This window comes from Orbicella franksi, chromosome 2, assembly GCF_964199315.1.
Source record: "Orbicella franksi chromosome 2, jaOrbFran1.1, whole genome shotgun sequence".
In the NCBI taxonomy this organism is placed as follows: domain Eukaryota; kingdom Metazoa; phylum Cnidaria; class Anthozoa; order Scleractinia; family Merulinidae; genus Orbicella; species Orbicella franksi.
The window spans coordinates 2,288,798-2,308,003 of NC_138146.1; the positions used below are offsets into that span (position 1 = coordinate 2,288,798).

General features: G+C 38.9%; 2 protein-coding genes across 3 annotated transcripts; one reads left to right on the top strand and one right to left on the bottom strand.

Moving 5' to 3' along the window:
• Positions 1-1,864: 1,864 nt before the first annotated feature.
• On the bottom strand, positions 1,865-7,330 carry LOC145475731 (uncharacterized). Its single transcript, XM_081455286.1, has 3 exons — positions 6,736-7,330; positions 6,202-6,326; positions 1,865-4,407 (listed from the first exon to the last, which is right to left on the bottom strand). Exons 1-3 carry the CDS (start codon positions 6,916-6,918, stop codon positions 2,238-2,240), a joined length of 2,478 nt encoding a protein of 825 aa, XP_081311412.1. The 5' UTR covers positions 6,919-7,330; the 3' UTR covers positions 1,865-2,237.
• A 4,452-nt stretch (positions 7,331-11,782) lies between these two features.
• On the top strand, positions 11,783-19,174 carry LOC145476117 (suppressor of fused homolog). 2 transcript variants are annotated; one of them, XM_081455349.1, is made up of 10 exons: positions 12,086-12,606; positions 13,535-13,669; positions 13,808-13,944; positions 14,049-14,221; positions 14,573-14,658; positions 15,212-15,284; positions 15,700-16,055; positions 16,182-16,320; positions 16,818-16,886; positions 17,070-19,174. In XM_081455349.1, the coding sequence occupies exons 1-10, from the start codon at positions 12,467-12,469 to the stop codon at positions 17,139-17,141; spliced, it is 1,380 nt and encodes a 459-aa protein (XP_081311475.1). In that variant the 5' UTR covers positions 12,086-12,466; the 3' UTR covers positions 17,142-19,174. The 2 variants fall into 2 exon arrangements, with proteins under 2 accessions (XP_081311474.1, XP_081311475.1); XM_081455348.1 differs by lacking the exon at positions 17,070-19,174 and having other exon boundaries at positions 11,783-12,606; positions 16,818-17,042.
• Positions 19,175-19,206: the final 32 nt, after the last annotated feature.

The window sequence follows — 19,206 nt, forward strand, 5'->3', positions numbered from 1 at the left end:
CCATTAATGAGGGGATTCTTTAGAGTGGTAGAAAGAACCTTTAAAGATGATTTCCAGTCCGTACTGTACACTCTCAAGAGTTTGTGTACGTTTTTTGTTTTATTTCATGTGTGATGTCACAAAATGTGAACATTTTGCAACTACTTACATGAAGTAAATTCAAAGTTTCATGTCAACGGCCATTATGGACAGGTATCCACGCAAAGCTTTATGTTCCGTTCTTTCTCGTATCACTTGATGAAACAACTTTGCAGCTGTAAAAACAATGAAGCAATTGGAAAACAAATTTGAAAGTCCTCAAAGATAAGGTATGTGGTTTGTATCAAATAACATAGATTCACATTCTAATGAGTGAGGTTTTTTATGTTATAAACATTAGGGTGCTGAGACTGCACAGTATGGACTGGAAATCATCTTTAATTTCTGCATTGTTTTTACTTGTATACAAAATGGCAGTCATTCACAAGTTTTATACTTTACAAACTATAGTGAGGACACTAATCGTATCTATATCAAAATTCTCAACTGTGACTGGTTCTCTGCATGCCTATTTGTCACATAATCAGTACACAATCACGTGGGTGTCTAGCCTGCAGTGCGGACATTATTTTGGAACATAATCCCTTCCTAGACCAGGTTTTCGATGCCACCATCTTGGATAGTAATTGGTTGCTTGACCAGCAAAGGTGTCCCATTAAAAGTATCCATTTTCAACTTTTTGTAATAGGATACCTGTAATTGGATACCTACACCATTCGCTTGTCAGTTACACAAAATTTAATGGCTTCCTTCTAATGTTCCCTTATAGGTTTTACAGTTAGGGAAAACACTACCCACATTTTTGCTCAAAAGAAGTTCTCAAAAGACCTTTTTTTAATCTTGGAATTTGTTAGATATGATTAAGTAGTAATTGGTTCTCGTGAGGTACAGTTCGACAGAAATTGTGCTTATAATTTCAAATCGGCCTCTGCTCGCCCAGTTTTGAAATTACTTGTATAAGAAGTCCCTGAATTGTACTCCACTGGGTCCAATTACTATTACTAATTGTAAATCTTTTACTTCATTAGTTTTTCAAGTTCTGAAAAGTTACTTACATTTTCTACGGTATGTTTAGGATTGGGCTTCATATTACATGCAGTTTTTTCTCTTTCCTTTTTATAACTAATTTTTTGTTAGTGAAAAGGAGGGATAAAACATTTGCTCTTCACATCACAAGGCAACGAAACTGAAGTAACTCTAGTGGCATAATCTGTATGAAATTAATCAAAATAATGGTAGTTGATCTTTTGTACTCTCTTAAACTCTTTGTACCTAAAATGCATGTTTTGTTCTTTTAGACTGTATCACATAAAAGAAAACAATGGTATTTTTATCATGCATATAATCATATGCACATTGAATTTAATGATAAATGTTTAATTGTACATTTTCATTTGGTAAATTATGCTACTCCATTCCTGTATATTTTGTACAGTGACAATTAGTAAAATGAGATTTCACTGATGTTTGTTTTCCATGCTTGGTCTCCCATACACAGCAGTCAAAGAACTTTGAATTCATATATTATGGACACCAAGTGGGTGACCCCAGAGTACGTTCTGTGGACAAATCCTGCCAGATTCTCTGGGATAATACCATAACACCAAAGTGTTTATTATCTAATGATGGTAAATAAGTGTTTCAAAAAACTCCCAGGTTACTCTCAGTTTTTCTGTGTAGTCTCTCTGCATTGGGAAATAGAAGTTCTAAATGCGGTAAAATCAAAATGAAAATTTTTTGCCAGTCTGGGGAGGCGTTAGGTTAGATATGGGTATAGGATTTGAAGATCCAAATAGAGCATTTCCACTCAGCCAACCCCCCCCCCCCCCCTGCCACTCACCTCCCCGCCTCCAACTCCTTCCTGCTGCAAAAAAGCAACCAGTCAGATGACAAGATAACAGACCTTTATTTTTCCATTGTAAATCCACCAGGTTTACAGAAACTACACGTGTACACGCTTTTGAGTCTGGTTTGCCTTACTTCTTAGTCAAAGATGAAAAAAGTTGCTCAAGGTTCATGTCGCCTGCCACTGAGGTCATTTTATGAATTCGGAGCCTCATACACAGTTTCTCTAGTTTTAATGTGTTGAGTGGTTTTCAAGTAACTGTCAAATGTAGTAATACTTAGTGACACCCTGAGCGAATTGAGGGAAGAGAAATTCCATCTGCTCTCCAAACGTGGCAAGAGAAATAGCGAGACTAAATGGGATCATCCCGGCTTCGTTTACGAGGCAGGAACACTTCTCTAGTGCCTTCACTACTTGGCGAATAGCAACGAGTTCGTTTAATCTGTCTTTGAGATCGTGTACTCCTAGATTCTCTGGAATCACTGCCACTTCTTTCAGCTGCAGTACTACCATCTTCTCGATGATGTGTTCTAGAACGCCTGATCTGGCTATCAGAATTACTAGACGTTCGCTTATCGTCCTTGCGAGGTCGACCTCTTCTGCGAGGCTTATCGAGACCTAATTCACTCTGTTGCCCTTTGACAATCTCAGGGCGTGGTTTTCTATTTCTTTTCTCTCCATGCCTTCGTTTACGGGAGGAATCTCGGCTTTCTTTTCTACTGGCTTCATTCTCTGAGATTTCGCTTTCACCTTCTTTCGTACTTCTGCGTGAGCTAATTCTTGTAGAACGACGCCTTGGCATTGTATTGGAATCCTGCTCGCTTTGAAGCAAGTTTGCTTGTTCTTTTTCTCCGTCTGTGTGTTTTTCGCGCTCCTCTGGTTCGTCGACTTCTTGCGTTCCATCATCTTCATCATAAGACTCACTCCCCGAACTGATCTCCCCATCAAATGATGACAAGTCGCTAGTGTGAACAGATGACACCTCGGAAATGTCCGATTCACCATCGGAATATTCACCAGTTGAAGACACCTGACCCAAGTCTTCTCGTGCCATAGAGGAAGCCACTGAGCTTGGCTTTTCGAGACCAGACTCGCTTTTCACAAGGTTTTCTTTCTGTTGGGACTGGAGTTCTTGGCTTTCATCAGGCAAAGAGTGCCTCGATAACGTATCACTCGGGGTGATTAACTCAAGACTTCCTAACTTGGCGTGTGATGGTGACTCTTCAATAGCTTTTTCAGTGGTATCTAGAGCAGTTGGAAGATCAGTCGCCTTCTTTCCACTGTGTCCTGAAGCACTGCTTTGTGTAACCTCGTCGCTTTCAGCTGCACTTTTTTCTTCACCTGTGGTATCTAATGTCATATCCACTCTTTCTGCTGGTTCCATCACTGGCTCCAATCTTTCAACGTTTTCTTGCATTTTGTTTTCATTTTGTGATAGGACTGCCCCATCAACACCAGGCTTCACGACATTTCCGCTCTGTCCTTCAGGTATTTCTTCAACCATCTTTGTTGTCTGAACGCTATCATTTCTTTGAGCTCCCGTGTCGAGTTTTGGGACTTCATCCAACAGAATCTTCTCGTGCTCTTGTTTAATACAGTCATCTAAAACCTTCATCTCTGATCCAGCTTTTACTTCCTCTTTCTGTTGATGTGGTAGATTCTTACTTAAATTTGTTTGTTCTTTTCTTTCAAATGTCTCGGCCTTTTCCTCTTTTACTTTGACCTCTGCCTCCCAAGTGACAGCACATTCACTTTCATTCATTTTCTCAGTCTTCTCTTCCAAAACCATTTTCTCAGCTGCTGGTAAGAGATGAACTGGATTCAAGTTTTCATTCTTCTCTGCATATAAGCTGGCAATGTCACCTTGATTTTTCAAACTGTTTCTGTTCTCCACCATGGACGGCGCACAATTCTCACCAAGGCTGGTGCTTTCCACTTTCACTCTGGTTGTCTTGCTCATTTTGAGGCTGCTGTCTTCTACATGTACTTTCGGAGAATTGCGACCATCATCTCGACTCAAACTTTCTGCTTTTACTCTAGAGGTCTTACTCTTTCCTTCTTTAGCTCTGCTGCTGTCGTCTGCTTGGAGCCTTTCATTGACAGGGCTCCCAGTTCTAGTCTCCTCGCCTCGTCCTGCAAGTGACAAAGACTTCCCTTGCACTGAGTTAGACTTCTTCACTGCCTGAAAGCCTTTTGAACCACTCTTTGTACTTTCTTGAGCCCCCAACTTCTTGTCAGCAGCCTCCGTTGTCTTAGCAACAGTAGCTGGTGGACCTGGAATTGGAATAAGCTGGCTTATGTCGGATATAACATCGTGCTTTGCATCAGAACTCGATGATTTACTGTCCTCTTTCTCATCCAATGTCTTATGTTTGCGATTTTGTTTCTCTTGAGCTTGTGGATGTTGTTTTGTGTAAATATAGTTCTGTACAACACCTTCAATACGGGTCTGAAACACCTTTGCCTTGCTATCCAAGGCCTGTGCGATAAGTTGTTTGATGCCTCGCTCCAGCACTTCTGATCTGAAAAGGAATTTCAACAAAGTGATGAGATGAGTGTTATTTTAAACACTTCCTGAAACACTACACTAGTCACAAGTAATTAAGTACAGTGTAAGTTAGATCCTTTATTTAAACACGTTGTGTGTAACTATATACCTAATCTAACTGAAAATTAACCTACAAGTGTAAGTGGATAAAATATGCATAATCAGATTTGAAAGTAAAACCAATACAATGTACAATATACTTTCATAATTTAAAATAATTTAAAATTCAAAATCAGACATCTTCTTTGCTACCGGCTATGCGGGTAATCTGTTAAATCTGATTTCCCTACATGTGGGATCAGATTCCATCTTTCTATAAAATTGCTTAAAGCTACAAGAGTTATTACAGCCAAAGTCAGAAAACCGTGAACGCCTAAAAAATGTCTGGAATGTTCATTGTGTTATTACCAATCACAAACGAGATCTTCATTCACAAAAACCACAGAAACAGATGAGTTGCCATTGGTCACGGAACAAATTTGTTTCGTTTCAAAGGTTTCAAAATAAATCCTCTATTTCGGTTATACAGGGTTTGCACAACTGGTGGCTGTTAAATCACTCAAGCATGAACTATCCAGATCAGTGCTTTCACTATTTCATTTCGGTATTTTGATAACATCGAAAAGGTATGAGTAATACTGATGAAAATGGAAGTCTTCCATTACATTTTTGTAATATGTGAATCAAGTGCAAATTTATTTGGGAAGGAACAGCAGAAAATTGAGGTGAGTCACTAGTTTAACCAAAGATGATACCACTGATTCATCCTTATTTATAGCCATGTCAAATTAACCGTCGCTTCGCTTGAGTAACCGTATACATCCGCAGGATTCTTGTTTTCCAGAATCCCTCAAACTAAGTATTGGAAGTGGTTCTTGAAACAATAGGATAGCAATTATTTAGACTTTCAGTAATATATAAAGACAGAGGGTGTATCTTAGGACAAAGCGAAAACCAAAAACTCAATTTATAGTTCCGTGACTGTTTTCTATGGTTTCTGTGGTTGAAGATCTCGCTCGTGATTGGTTATAACACAATAAACATTCTAGACATATATTTTTAGGTAATCACAGTTTTCTGAGTTTGATTGTAAAACAACAATTAAGTAACACAATGCATGTGTTACACTCATTATGGTTGCCTTTCAATTGAACGCAATTCAAATTTCTCTCTAATAAGCCCCCCCCCACCCCCCCCCCCTCCACCACCCCACCCCTCATGGCGGGTCTAAAACACAGGTCACGGGTCACTGTTTTACCAATACTGGTACAACCCTAACCCCTTCCTAATGCTAACCTTAGGCCTAAGTACTACACTAAGACAATGTTTTAGGCCCAAATACTACACTAAGACAATGTTTAGGCCTAAGGTTAGCATTAGGAAGGGGTTAGGATTGTTCCAGTATTAGTAAAACAGTGATCCGTGACCTGTGTTTTAGACCTGCCACACCCCTCACCACTTTCCCAAGATGATAAGTCAACCAAAGGAATTCAAAGAAATCAATCTTAGGAGCAGGCAACACAGTTTTGAGTTTCCTTTGCTAAGATTTACCTTTTTTCCTAGGGCCTTCAGTTAATTAGAACAGCATAGTACCCTATATTATTAATTTTATTATTACTTATTAATACTATTAATTCAAAATAACATGGCTATGGTTCCAGTCCTCAGGTAACCTGTTTGTTATGATTGGTCTGCATAATGTGGTTACTTTAGGTTTGGTTCCTATAACTTCCATTAGTAGAATACTCTATTTAGGAGCATCACTTACTGATTGATATGTTTTCGCAAGCTGTCTCTGACTTGATTTTTCGGCAGAGCATCTGTCCATGTTTGTTTTGACAAGAACGTTGCCACATGGCTCTCAACCCGCTGTTTTAATTGCCGATAAGATTCCTGATTATAGACAAATATACATGTGTTAGAATACAGAATAAAAACACAATGCCAATGTCTGCTACTCGCTGACAAACTGGGACTTACCCTTTTATGACGGCTGATAATAAACCTTTTAATTTATGGAACATGTTACACTGTCTCGTGTTTAAGCCTCTACTTCATGGATCCAGTCTTCTACTATTCATGTTCTCAATCAGGTAATTTCGGAGAAGTTCTTGCAGTAGTCGAATATATTTCAATAAACCGTTGAAATTGTCCTTCAGTAGCATTTTGGATGGTTAAATAGACAATTCACTATAGATCGACGAAATAACAGTAGCTCAAGGAGTCTTCAAGGCCTCAGTCGATAATTTTTAGTCTAAGATCTCAATACAGTTTACGAATTTATTTTAACTAAATAACCAACCTTCTGTTCCAGTTCATCAATACAGTCACGCCTGAATTGATCGAATATACCTTGGGACTTCACATGTTCAACTATCTGGCTGACTAAACGCCTTGACTCGTTATCGAGCTTGGCTGGCGGCTCGGCCGCCATCTTGAAAATAGAGGAGGAAATTTCCCAGCAGTCTGTGCTCGCTAACTTCATCTCGGTCCAGTCTTCTTCAAAATTTATTACACCTCACAGTATTTTAACAATTGAGTACGGACTACGAAGCAGCTGTCCTCGCGGTTGACAACGACCTCTTGTCAGACATGTACGTCCTAGAAAGTCTGCAGTCGTGTTTCAGTTTTCCGTCCATTTGTCTAATTTTTTTTCCGCGAAGTGGTGAGAACTTGTGGGCCGCAAAATTTATTACACCGCACAGTATTTTAACACATGAGTATGGACTACGAGGCAGCTGTCCTCGTTGTTGACAACGACCTCTTGTCAGACATGTACGTCCTAGAAAGTCTGCAGTCGTGTTTTAGTTTTCCGCCCATTTGTCTATTTTTTTTTCCCGAAGTGGTGAGAACTTGTGAGCCGCAAGCAAGTTCGCGTACTGGTCGAAATTACCCGAAAGCGGACTACTTTTTTCTTGTAAAAATCGAGCTGTAACCAAGGATAAGACATATTAAAGTGAAAAAACGTTCTCTGGTTAAAAAAGATTTAAAATATAGGCTTTCGGCTATCAGTCTATAACCTTTAACGAAATGAAAAACATTAGCGCGCTTTTTGCATACGTGCACAATACTACATTTCCGCTTCCATGCGTGCATAATTTTTCTAACTTTCCAAAAGGTGCACGGAAGATCAGTGTGCTAAGGTGGGTAGGGTTGTAGTTGAGTGTTTTTTCTTTAAATTTGGAATCATGTACCCAAGCCGTGACAATAGGCCAATTCCGAGTTGTCTTTTGTCTCTGTGTGAAAACGAGTCTTCATGTGATACCATCCATATGGAAATGCTTCCACCTACTCGTTCATTTTCATGCAAATCAAACTCCTCTTTGTATGAAAGTTTTTGCACAAGTACTCGTTTAATTTTGAAATAGAGGCACAAGGTAACTTGCAAGTGGCCTATTGGTGGAGTCAAAGACATGGACACTGCCCTTTTTAGTTATATCGGAACTTTTCATTTAGTAGCGAAAAACGTGGATTGCTGACGAATCATCCTCTCGACCAGCTCTCGACGAATATGATATATTATTTTCTAAATTCCTCGTTCTTTTAAACAGGCTTTTCACTTCCCTCAGGGAGTAAATGAACCACAACATGTTTAACAGCTATTTTTGCCCCTTTTATTTCAAAACTACTCCAATTCCTGTGTTTAATTTTCCTGTTGTCTGCCATGACTACATTCTACTCCCTGATCAGCGTACACTTGCCAGATATCTGAAAAGCAAGAATTGCCAAAAAAGATACACAATATTACCATAAATCTGTTTTGACGTCGGTTAGAAAAAGATATCGTATAATGGACACAATATCCCCTTTAGGGAAGCAAGGCTGTCGCACTGGTGTGGAGAGTCGCTCGCCTTCTACCGATGTGGCCCGGGTTGGAGTCCAAGCGTGCATTTCTCAGTCTGATAACATGACTGTGCATGATATCACCCGCAAATAGCAGAGTTCTAATCTAGGCAGGTATTAACCGGCATAGCTGGCGGTTTCGGTGGGTTTCCGCGCCAGGGAACCCCGTCGAAAAAACCCTCCGAAACCGCCAACTACGCAGGCTAGACTGATAGTAAAAGGTATGGTAATTTTTTTGAGAAGTTACCGACATTAGATATCAAAATGGAACTAGAGGGTATGCACACTTGCCTTTTTGATTAATAGCAAATGTATATTTTCCCGGAAGCCTTGAGAAATCTCAATAATCTTTTGTTTTGGTTTGATCTTGGATAGCTGGACGATTTCAAAGTTTTGATAACGCGTACACCTTATTTCGCAAAAGTACATACACCAGGTCATACTATTTACGAGCAGCAAATCCTCTTAAAAATACTCTTAAGGGCATCCCTAAAATAGTCCAGGGCTAAAATTTTTAAAGTTGTTAAAAGAATTTACCATTTTACCTGTCTCGAAGCCAATGTTCATTTCCCCTTGCAGATGTTACAAGTGAATTTGCAGTCCCAGCTAATGGTGGGATTACTGCAATAGCCAAGCTGTTTGTTGTAGTTGCACCAGCTGCAATTGGCCTTGTCCTTACAATCTAAACCATAAAAATGCGCATGTGAGAATATGATTTAACCCTGACTCGACAGCTCTCCACTGATGCACGCTATAGTGGTTCATTTGAATGAATGAATAAATGGCTTTATTTAATTAAGTGTCAGACAGTATTTAGCTTTTTTTTTTTTTTTTTTTTTTTTTTAATTAACTGGGGACACTGTTTGTCGGACCGTGTGGTCACGCCGGATACGGGCTACAAATTTCGATTGTTTGTTTTAATCGATGAGGGCTTAGCTAGGACAGTTCGTTAAATTCCCAAAGGATACTCCGTTATATAAATATACCTATATAGGCATGTGCGGCACCAAAGAGCATATTTTTAGCCGTTTTGGTCAGAAATAGACTATCGATTTTAGCCATTTTAGTCCGTCAAATAAGGTGTGGTTTTTGAATTCTAGTCTTGAATTAGGTATATCGTTTTTTAGAAGAAGCTATTACTAGAAACTTCATTTATTCAGGGTCACACAGAAACAACGCGCATGAATTGCACTAAAAACGAGTTAAGGTGATTCCCTAGTAAAAGAACCCGCCATAGATTTCCGATGAAACTTGGTATACTGTTGTGACAGGACATGGAGATATTAAAAACGTAGTAAAAAGAGGGGGTCACCGTGCTTGTTTTCACGCCACAGTGCTGACAAATACGGTTATTTAGGTGACTTTTGGTAATCTCCGTGCGCAACAAAAAAGCTCGATTATTTTCCAATGCAGCGTGTCAGATATCACACACAGTTTGACTTTCTTTGATTTTTTATTTATCTACGTCCCAGAAAAATGTCTTCAAATACCCTGCATTTTTTTTACTCTTTAAAGGAAACATAATTTGGACATGCGCTGCTGGGCCCGTTATATCTCGCTCTGTATATTATATTTTATTTCATTTGCCAGAAAAGGAAGCTATAGATTTCTGCTAAATTTTTTCTCAGTTATTGAGCATATTGTTGTCATTGAAATTATGAAATAAAAAGTGGGGGTCACCGTGCTCGTTTAAGAGAAAAGGATTCATGCCGTTTTTGAAAAAGAAAAGCTGTAATCAAGGGCGATTTAGCAGGTCATACTGTTGCTATGGGAACCTATGATACCATGATATCTTATACCATGATCAGTTGTAGCATGAAGTTTTGAACCACCTTAAAAAGGATTCAGTTTCAGCAACGGTCTTTTTTTTTGCAAAATTTATGAGCATATAAGTTGACTATCTAAAAGCAAGGTTGACTGATCATCCCTTGTAGCTTTGCAGCGTTTAACTTGTGTTTTTCCGAGGTTTGTGATCTTACTGCGATTTTTCACACAATTTTTCAGATGGTTTTGATCTAAAATCTCAACGTGGCTCTTAAGTCTCATCGACACTTCCGAGGTCATTTTCGTTCATTTGCGAGATTTCCGGGACAATTTTGAGAAAGATATCGTGATCATTCCGAAATTCCGAAACCATTTTGAGTTCGAAATCATGACGACGCCCGTACCCTTTCTGATATATTGCGAAATGAAATACTGTACCAGTTTTCTAGCACGCGATTATTTCTCCTTTGTGGAATCGATTGGACGACTATTTGTACCCGACTTCCTAGCTAGGGCTGACCTCGAAGTTTCATGTCATGAAGATACTTAATCCCTTTTGTTTTCCGAAAACGTAAGGTATCCGGTGTTGGAACTGATCACTAAAATGAACTATAATGTACATATAGCTACAGCTCTCGCAACGAAAGTGACTTCCACCAACCAAAGCCAAAACTTAGCCTCGCTAAGCGTACTTGATTTTCAGGTTCAGTGCTTTTTAATTCGCCACCAAAAAAAACAAAAACAAAAACAAAAACAAAAAAACAAAGAGCGGAGTCGCTTTCTTAAGCTTTTTATTAAATCTCACCTTATTTAGCATTTTTAGCACTTATAGCATAGGTCAGCATATTCATATATTTTCCTTCTCGCTTCTTAAATTCGATTTTTTTTATCTATGTATATTTGCAATTTTGTTTTTGTTTTTGTTTTTGTTTTTTTGTAACATTTATTACCAGGGCCCCTCTGGTGCTGAAGGGCCACCCTGACGAAAGAAAGTTTTACTTTATTAAATACTTTACTAATTGTGTTCACAAACTCGTGCTGACAGACGAATCCGGTTGAAGATGAATTTTGCCAAAATGCATTTGGCATTCAAAAATGCACAAGTACGATTACAGTGCACCCAGTCAGAAGGAAACGCAAATATAATCCCTATTCCATGCAAGTGTTATGCGACACACAAGACCATGATGTGGATGATTTACCGCGGAGTTTCTTTAAAAAAGGAATCAGCAGGAACTGATCAATTTTTTTTGAGAGAGATCTTGAGAACAAGTTCAATTTAAATTGTGACTGAGGTTTTAGTACTATTTACAAATCAATGAGTGCAATATATATGTGGCTGACCCTTTAATCCAGTTTGGGGGTCTGGGTATTAGTGTTTTATTTCGGCTGCATGTATCACATCTTAAGAAGCTGAATAAGGGCAAACAATCTAACAAACTGCAGAAAGGAAACACCATCTGAATGCTTTAATTGCGTTTCACCCTTGACAAATGGAGAAACGAAGGCATATTTCTCTTTTCTGTTGCATTTTCTAGATTTCATTTTTCTGGGCACTGAAAAGGATTGAATTTTCACATCCTTGCTCGACAACAAAAATATTTTCAGGGCTCCGGACTCCGGTCCTAAAAATAGATCAGGTCTCGAGGCAGTGAAATGATGAGGTTCCGGGCTTCACAGCCTAACAATTCGGGCTCTAGGGACCCTGAGCTTAGCTGGCGGTGTCACAAATCGGGGTCCCGGTTACAGCGATTTGGGTATCCCCAAATCCCTAGTGTCCCTAGAAAGGATGCCCAAAACACTGTTAGCATAACATGCCGCAGACTATGCAAGTGAAATTTATCCACAATTCGCAAAACAAAAGGGGTTTGGGTGCGGAGTACCCAAAACTCGGGGATACCCAAATCACAGTCAGACGGTTCAGTCACGGTGTGGCAGTTCATGATTAGCCGCCATCTTGAAAATTGATTTGGAAATTTCCCAGCAGTCTGTGCTCGATAACTTCATCTCGGTCCAGTCTTCTTCAAAATTTATTACACCTCTGAAATTCATGTTTGGCAAACAGAAACACTATACGGTACTCAATTTTACAAACACTTTCGCATTAATGTACTCAATGGGAGTATGGAGTCCTCAAGCTGACGAAGTTTGATTTTTCTGTGCCTTCTTTCCAGTGTGTTTGGTGAACGAAACAGCTGTCCTCGCTGTTTGCAACGACCTCTTGTCGGACGTGTACGCGAGCGCCGATTTTTTTTTTTGTCACAAACGCGCGTGAAATTCCTACAGCTGTGTTTTGATTTACTGCTCAACTGATCACATGTGGCTGATGTTTGGCACTGGACAATCGAAATTTGAAGATCAAAGGGAATATTTGCCTATCTATTGAAGCAGCAGGCTTAAAACGATCGAACCAGTTTGATCGAACAATGTCAGGATATTGTGGAATTTCTATGCCGACGCCGATGGTTCCAACTCCGCGTGGCTTGGAAGCCATCTACTCCACTTTGAAACAAGTCTACCCTGATCAGCCAAACCCGTTACAGGTTACTGCAGTAGTCAAATATTGGTGAGTATTTACGGAACGAAAATTAGATTCATGTATACGCACGGTATTTTTCACAGTGATTTGATCACGTACTATACGCCTGATCGTGTCTGATTACTGGACCTATGTAGTCCTCTTTTACCTGCTTTTACCGATCGAGGAAGCTTATCTTTTCCTGTTCATTTCTGGCTGTCAAGAAACACAATAGAAATATAGAAAGTGGGATTTAATATGACTCGGTTGATATTAAAGCAGATTAAAGGGCAATGTTGTGAACACTGGAAGTAAACTCACTTAAGATTGATTATTGACAAACGTTCAAATGTTTTTGGCTTTGTACCTGACTAATGCTTCGAACTTGCGCTTGTGGTTCCCAGTTGTACGGCTGTGTATTATCAATATTTTTTTAGTATTAGATAGTCCCTGTCTCCATGCTCAGAAAAATTACTGCTTTGTGTAAAATAGATAGATCAACAAAGGAATTTGGCTAGCAGACCATTGCCTTCTGGATTTTACTTGTGTTCAAACTCATTAAGTTTATGTATTATATTTGTATTTTATTTGAGAATAATTGCTATAAATAATTTTGTAAAGTGCACATGAACATATCCACATGTTAATATGTGCTGTAATAGTGCCATTATTATTACTATTTATTATTAGTAGACAACATACAATTGGGATGGACCATTGTTTTTTTTTTTTTGAGGGGGGTTGGGCAATTTTCTGGGTCATGAAATTTTTCTCTCACCTTTAGGTTGTGCATGATTTTGTTTTGTAAGTAATAGCTTGTGCAAGAATTTTTTTAAATCAAACAACAGAATCTGGATAGCAGAAAGCACTTGCTTGATTTCTTTCCTTATAGCTCCCTTTGCACAATTTTTTCCAGCTGTTTTTGCTGTGCAGGAATTTTTTTTGGTAATTGAGACTAAGTATGTTGTTGTTCCAGGCTTGGTGGTCCTGATCCTCTGGATTTCATCAGCATGTTTAATAATCCAGGAAGTCCAATGGATGGTATTCCATCTCACTGGCACTATATCTCCTCAGGCCTGTCAGATCTCCATGGTGATGGACGTGTTCATGAGTATGTATAATATATTATAATTTAAAGTTTTATTCATGAATGCATACTCATGCGACTATAGACTCTGCATGTAGTATCTTCTCTTCAGTATGATCTCTGACTGGATCAGTTATTTCTTGTTCTTGATGTTTTCCACAGAGTCACCAGGGGAGACAGTCCCAGTGGCTTTGGATTTGAGCTCACATTTCGTCTGAAGAAGCAAGCTGGAGAGACATCGCCGCCTAGCTGGCCAGCAGAATTACTGCAGTCCCTTGCCCGCTATGTGTTCCAGACAGGCAAGCAACAATAGAGCTTCAAGTGTCATAAACTAAGACAAAAGATTCTTTCTTAACCATTGCTTGGGGTACGTTAACTTAATTTTGTTTTTGTTCTTCAACAGGGAACACACTGTACAGTGGAGACCATGTTTCCTGGCACCTGCCGTTGGATCAGACACCTTCTGCCGCTGGGCAGTATAACTGTAATCCATCTCACATACAGCACATGTTAATGGTGGATGATCCTCGGTTACCAGTCGTAACAAGCCCGTTGGGATCTGTTCGCTTCATTCAGGTAATGATGAACTGAGTAAACACAATATTTTGCATTTTTAAGTCCTCTAAGTCTATTGGGCTAACTAAGATATATTATAAGTACACTCTATCTATTATTAAACATGTGGTTCTGTACTCCAGATTGTTGTTTCCGCCTGCTATAAAATTTGTTTTCTGCCCTCAATAGACCACTTTCGATATATTAAATTCAACTTGATAGTGAGGGCTAGAGGACACAACCAAAAGAAATGAATAAACATGGTCATTCAATTTCCTTTGTTTGTGTCCTCTAAGCCTCGCTGCCAAGCTGAATTGTAATATATTGAAAGTGGTCTATTGCATTCGTCAGTTGTGATCTTTCTTGTGACAGGCAGTTGGAATTTGTTCAGAAGAACTACAGGCAGCTCAACATTGGAATGGGCCTGCTGTGTTGGACCTCTTACGAAAAGTACCACCGTAAGTGCACAACAAACCTACTAATCATGGGGTGGGATATGCAGGGGATTATGCATTCACTCAGTGGGGCAGGGACTGTTCAGTATCACACAGGTGCTACTTACATGTACCTGTGCATATATATGAAACTATCAGCCAGGTAATGCTTAGAATGAGGGAGAACATACATGTAGTTTCAGCTGGGAAACTGTTAATAAGGGGCAATAAACCAGGGTTATATAGGCTGGGGTACACTTTCTGAAAAGGGACTTTTAATGCAGGGACTAGCTACAGTACACTGAGATTTCTTTCAATTCTCTACTTGCACAAATAACATAATACACCTCTTTTACCCCCAAAATTTTGCATAATCATTGTGTGCAATTTCTCCTGGGATATCAAACAATGCCTATGAATTTTTTTTTTTTTTTGGGGGGGGGGGGATGTGAAAGAGGTGTATTATGGGATTTGTGCAAGTAGAGAATAATGTGACTGTACTATTAGTATTTTTACTGAGTCAGACTTTCCCAAATATAGTATGAATTTTTTTTGTTGTTGTTTTCTTGCTGTTCAGAGCTGGTGGGCCTTGGCTTGTAACAGACATGGATAGAATTGACTCAATCTTTGAAATTGATCCGTCTCTTCAGGTAATTTTGTTTTGATTGTAACAGCCTTCTCTGACTCATGATCACTTTGCATTTCCTGGAAAGGGAATTCAAAGGAAAAGGAAAAGGAAAGGAAGGAAAAGTCATTAACCTTAGTAGTATTTCAAGACATCCTACAAAAACTTGCTGTTCCAAAATATGTGAGCTATGACACTACCACTGAAATCAGTGAGACTGCATGTATTTACCAGTAAGTAGTTGGTTTCAACTGACATCTCAATTTTGAGTTTAAAACATGCTTCTTTCACTGGGCCTGCCTCTAACTTTTCTCTGATGACCTGGCCAGTTTTAAAACACTTTAATTGACATGATTAACATAATTGCATGTGCATTAAATATTACACTGAATGTAGTTCTTAACTTGTAAACTCCTAGCACTGTTACTTTAACAAAACAGGAAACAGTTACAACTGGGATTGAGAAAGAAGGTTCTAATCTGAGTGGTGTCAATGCTAAATGCTGGTGGGAAGAGAACTTTGTGAACAATTCTACCAGCCAACACACTGGATTCCCTCCTGGTTCATCTCACGATGCCCTGACAGGAAGAGACTTGCCTTCTCGCTTTCCTGTCCTGCCGCCCATACGTGCAGGGTCTTCAGTTATGCCAAAAAGGTCACCAGTGGATGGCATGGCACCCGAGAGAAGGTCAGCTTGTAGCAGTGTTGTGAGTGAGATTTCCAGGACAAGAACACTAAGAGGGATTCATCTTCGGTTTGGTTTGGAGGCTGCTATGCTTCTACCACTTGCTTTGAGGTAAGCAATCCCCAGTCTAGCTTGATATCACTTGCAGTGTACACAAAAATGTACCCCGAATTAAACAATTTTTTTTCTTGTGCTTGCTTTTCAAAAATTGTACCTCTTAATCTTGCTATTCTGCAGAGGCCGCCTAAATCATGGACGACATTTTACGTTCCATAGTTCAATTAATGACATGGCCATCACCTTTGTGTCTTCCAATGTGACAGGCTCCATAACCGACAATGAGCACAGGTTTGCAGCCTCTGGAGCTTGGCTCCAGGTAAGTTCTGAAAAATTATTTTTACCACAATTGCTACTATTCTCACAATGATTGGCTAATTTGCCATTGTTGATAAGAGTCCAGACAATGCTCAGCTCATGTCAATGTGTCACACAATGCCTTTTTCAGCTCAGGTTCTATAAAAACATTTTCTTTGATGTTGATATTGGGGTAAAAAACAAATCGAAATGTGGTTTAGTGTGCTTTGTACTCTTATCGATGATACGTGTCATCACAGTGGTCAAATTTGTTATGAGCTCACTTGGCTACGCCTCATGAGTCCACAACATTTTGACCATTGTTATGATGCATATCAGTAGCGATAAGAGTGTAGACCATGCTTAACCACATTTGATTTGTTAATTGGCCTCCTAGGCATGGAAATAACAACTTGGCCCTTTGCACGCATAGCATTCCTACAATAGTCATTTGTAATCATGGTGCACACTGTAATTGATAATTCATGCATAAAAGATGTACTAACTTGCTGTCATCAGGTGCTGATTACGGATGACTTTCTGCAAAGGCTTGACAGAGACTTGGATGATTTAACAAAGCCAAATGAGGTATGTCATGTAACACCCATGCAGTTATCTTGCATCAAACCCCTGCATGATTACTTGAGAGATTATGGGAATTCCTCTAGTTACTCCATATATTGAGGGAGTGTATTAAATATTAATTTCCTGTGTGACGATCCAGATTGTCTATCATACTGCACATTTTCTGTATTTTTGTTTTTGTTTCAGCTTGCCCTTCCAAGGGAATATCGCTGGCCAAGATATGGAATGATTATCTCTGTTCTTCCAGATGATAACTAGATTGTCGTTGTGGTTAATACTGTACAAAATTTGTTACTGTTAATTACATCAAGAAGCTATTGATGAACTGTAAGGCGATGAAAGGCTGTGCCTTTGGGCACTGCCTTTTATTACCAGCTCTGTAAATAACTCAGGGTGTTGGCTGCAGCAGGGTGGCAGAGAAGTGATCTTGGACACTTGGACAGAAATAAGCTTTATGTACATTTATACGTCTGTAATGGAAACAGAATGGGGTCTCCTTTGAACAAGCTAGCAAGATAAAAAAGCACACTGGACCCTTCATATCTGTATCTCAGAATTCACAATCTTGTTACTGTTTTCCATACATTAATTTTTTATACTTTTGCTTAAAGGGAGAAGTTGGTTGTCTAAGGCATGTTGAGATAATCAGGCCATTCATTCATGCCTGCTTGCATGAAGTAAAACTATTTAGGCAAGCTTTTTTTATACAATTAAATAATAAAATAGATTTCTGGTGAAAGTGAAGAGATTCACATGTCTTGAATTAATTTATCTTTCCTTCTGTTGGCAAAGCCTGATACTAAATGCGAGTGTACATTTTTCAAGACTCATTGCCAAATTCCATTTACATGTAGGAAATTTAAACAATTAAAAATACGTTCATGATTTTACTGATATTCTACAACAGTGGTACTGTAGTTTAATTTTAGTGAAAATAAAGTCCAATGATATGCAATGTAGATTATTAAGGAACTTACAAAAAGTAAAGATCTGCTTTTTAACAAGATTCAAGTCTGTGAGCCATGCTATTTTTAATGGGTTGAAAGGCTGAGCTGTGAGATAACCAAACCTCGCCTTTTGTAAGATGTCTGGAAATCAGCCGTTGCCTAATATTTATTGGCTACACAAGTGCAGAAGTGTTTAAAAAGTTCTACGTCATAATGCTGTTAAAATTACTGAAGGCCAACTGATGGATCACCTCAATTTTACTTTCCGAAATTTACCAAAAAATTTCACCAATTTTTCCAAGATTTCTGTTACACCATGGTCACTGCCCATATTATGAGACTGAGCTGATATCCAGCCAAGACTAAGCTGGAATCATCCTCAGAGACCCAGGGGCAGTTCGTTGCGTCAGGAGAGAGTCAAGCAGGTGAAAGCAGTGGTAAAACAGAAGTTTAAAAATAAAAGTACACTTTATTCACATCACCTTTGCCCATTTGACTTTCTCCTGACACAACTAACCTGAGACCGATTAGCTGAAAACAGTCTGTGTGTGTATTATTAACAGTTTGCAGTTTGGAACAAACAAGCGCTGGTTTTGCTGAAGTTTTGAGCGTTGCAGTCATTTTTTTGCTTTCAAAGGTTGAGTGTTGCACCGCAACTTGCAGGCAAACCAGAGTCCATTCCAAGTTTTTTTTAAAGCTGTGTGGTTAGCACTTCAGGTAGACTGTAACAGGGAATGTACTTTGATGTGCTTGAAGGTCACTTTCAACATCAATAATTCGATCCCCTCAAAAATTACTATCCTCCCCTTTCCCCTCCCTGTCAGGTAAGCAAATGATTGATTGAATCCACAAACTGTAGCACGTCAGACCATTAGACACTGTTTAATTAATATATAAAATTTAGTGGTATACTGAGTGGTAGCAAATCAATACAAATAGTTTATTAAATCCCACACGTGAGGATATCATTTTTTATCCACATGTGATATCATTTTTGTCCCCTAACTGTACCTAAATTTGTTGGTGTATGATCAAAACATCTTTAGATTGTCTTCGGAAATCTTTGAAAATCTTTGGCAATCTTCGCAATTTTTCAGAGATGTTCGGAAAAGCTTGTCTGGCATTCCAACAACTTCCAGAGAATCTTTGGAAATCTTTGGAAAGTGGTCAGAAATCTTCAGAAACTTGCCAAAAACATTGTTATCTATTATGATTATTTTTTATAATAAAAAGAAAGTTACCTCATGGCTTGGAGATAGGAAATTTCTCTTTTCATGTTGAAAAATATCTAACCTGTTCTGTGTGCTCACTCATGAAATATGTTTCAACACTTAAAGAGAAATTTTGTATCTCCAGGCAGCCATGTACTATCCTCT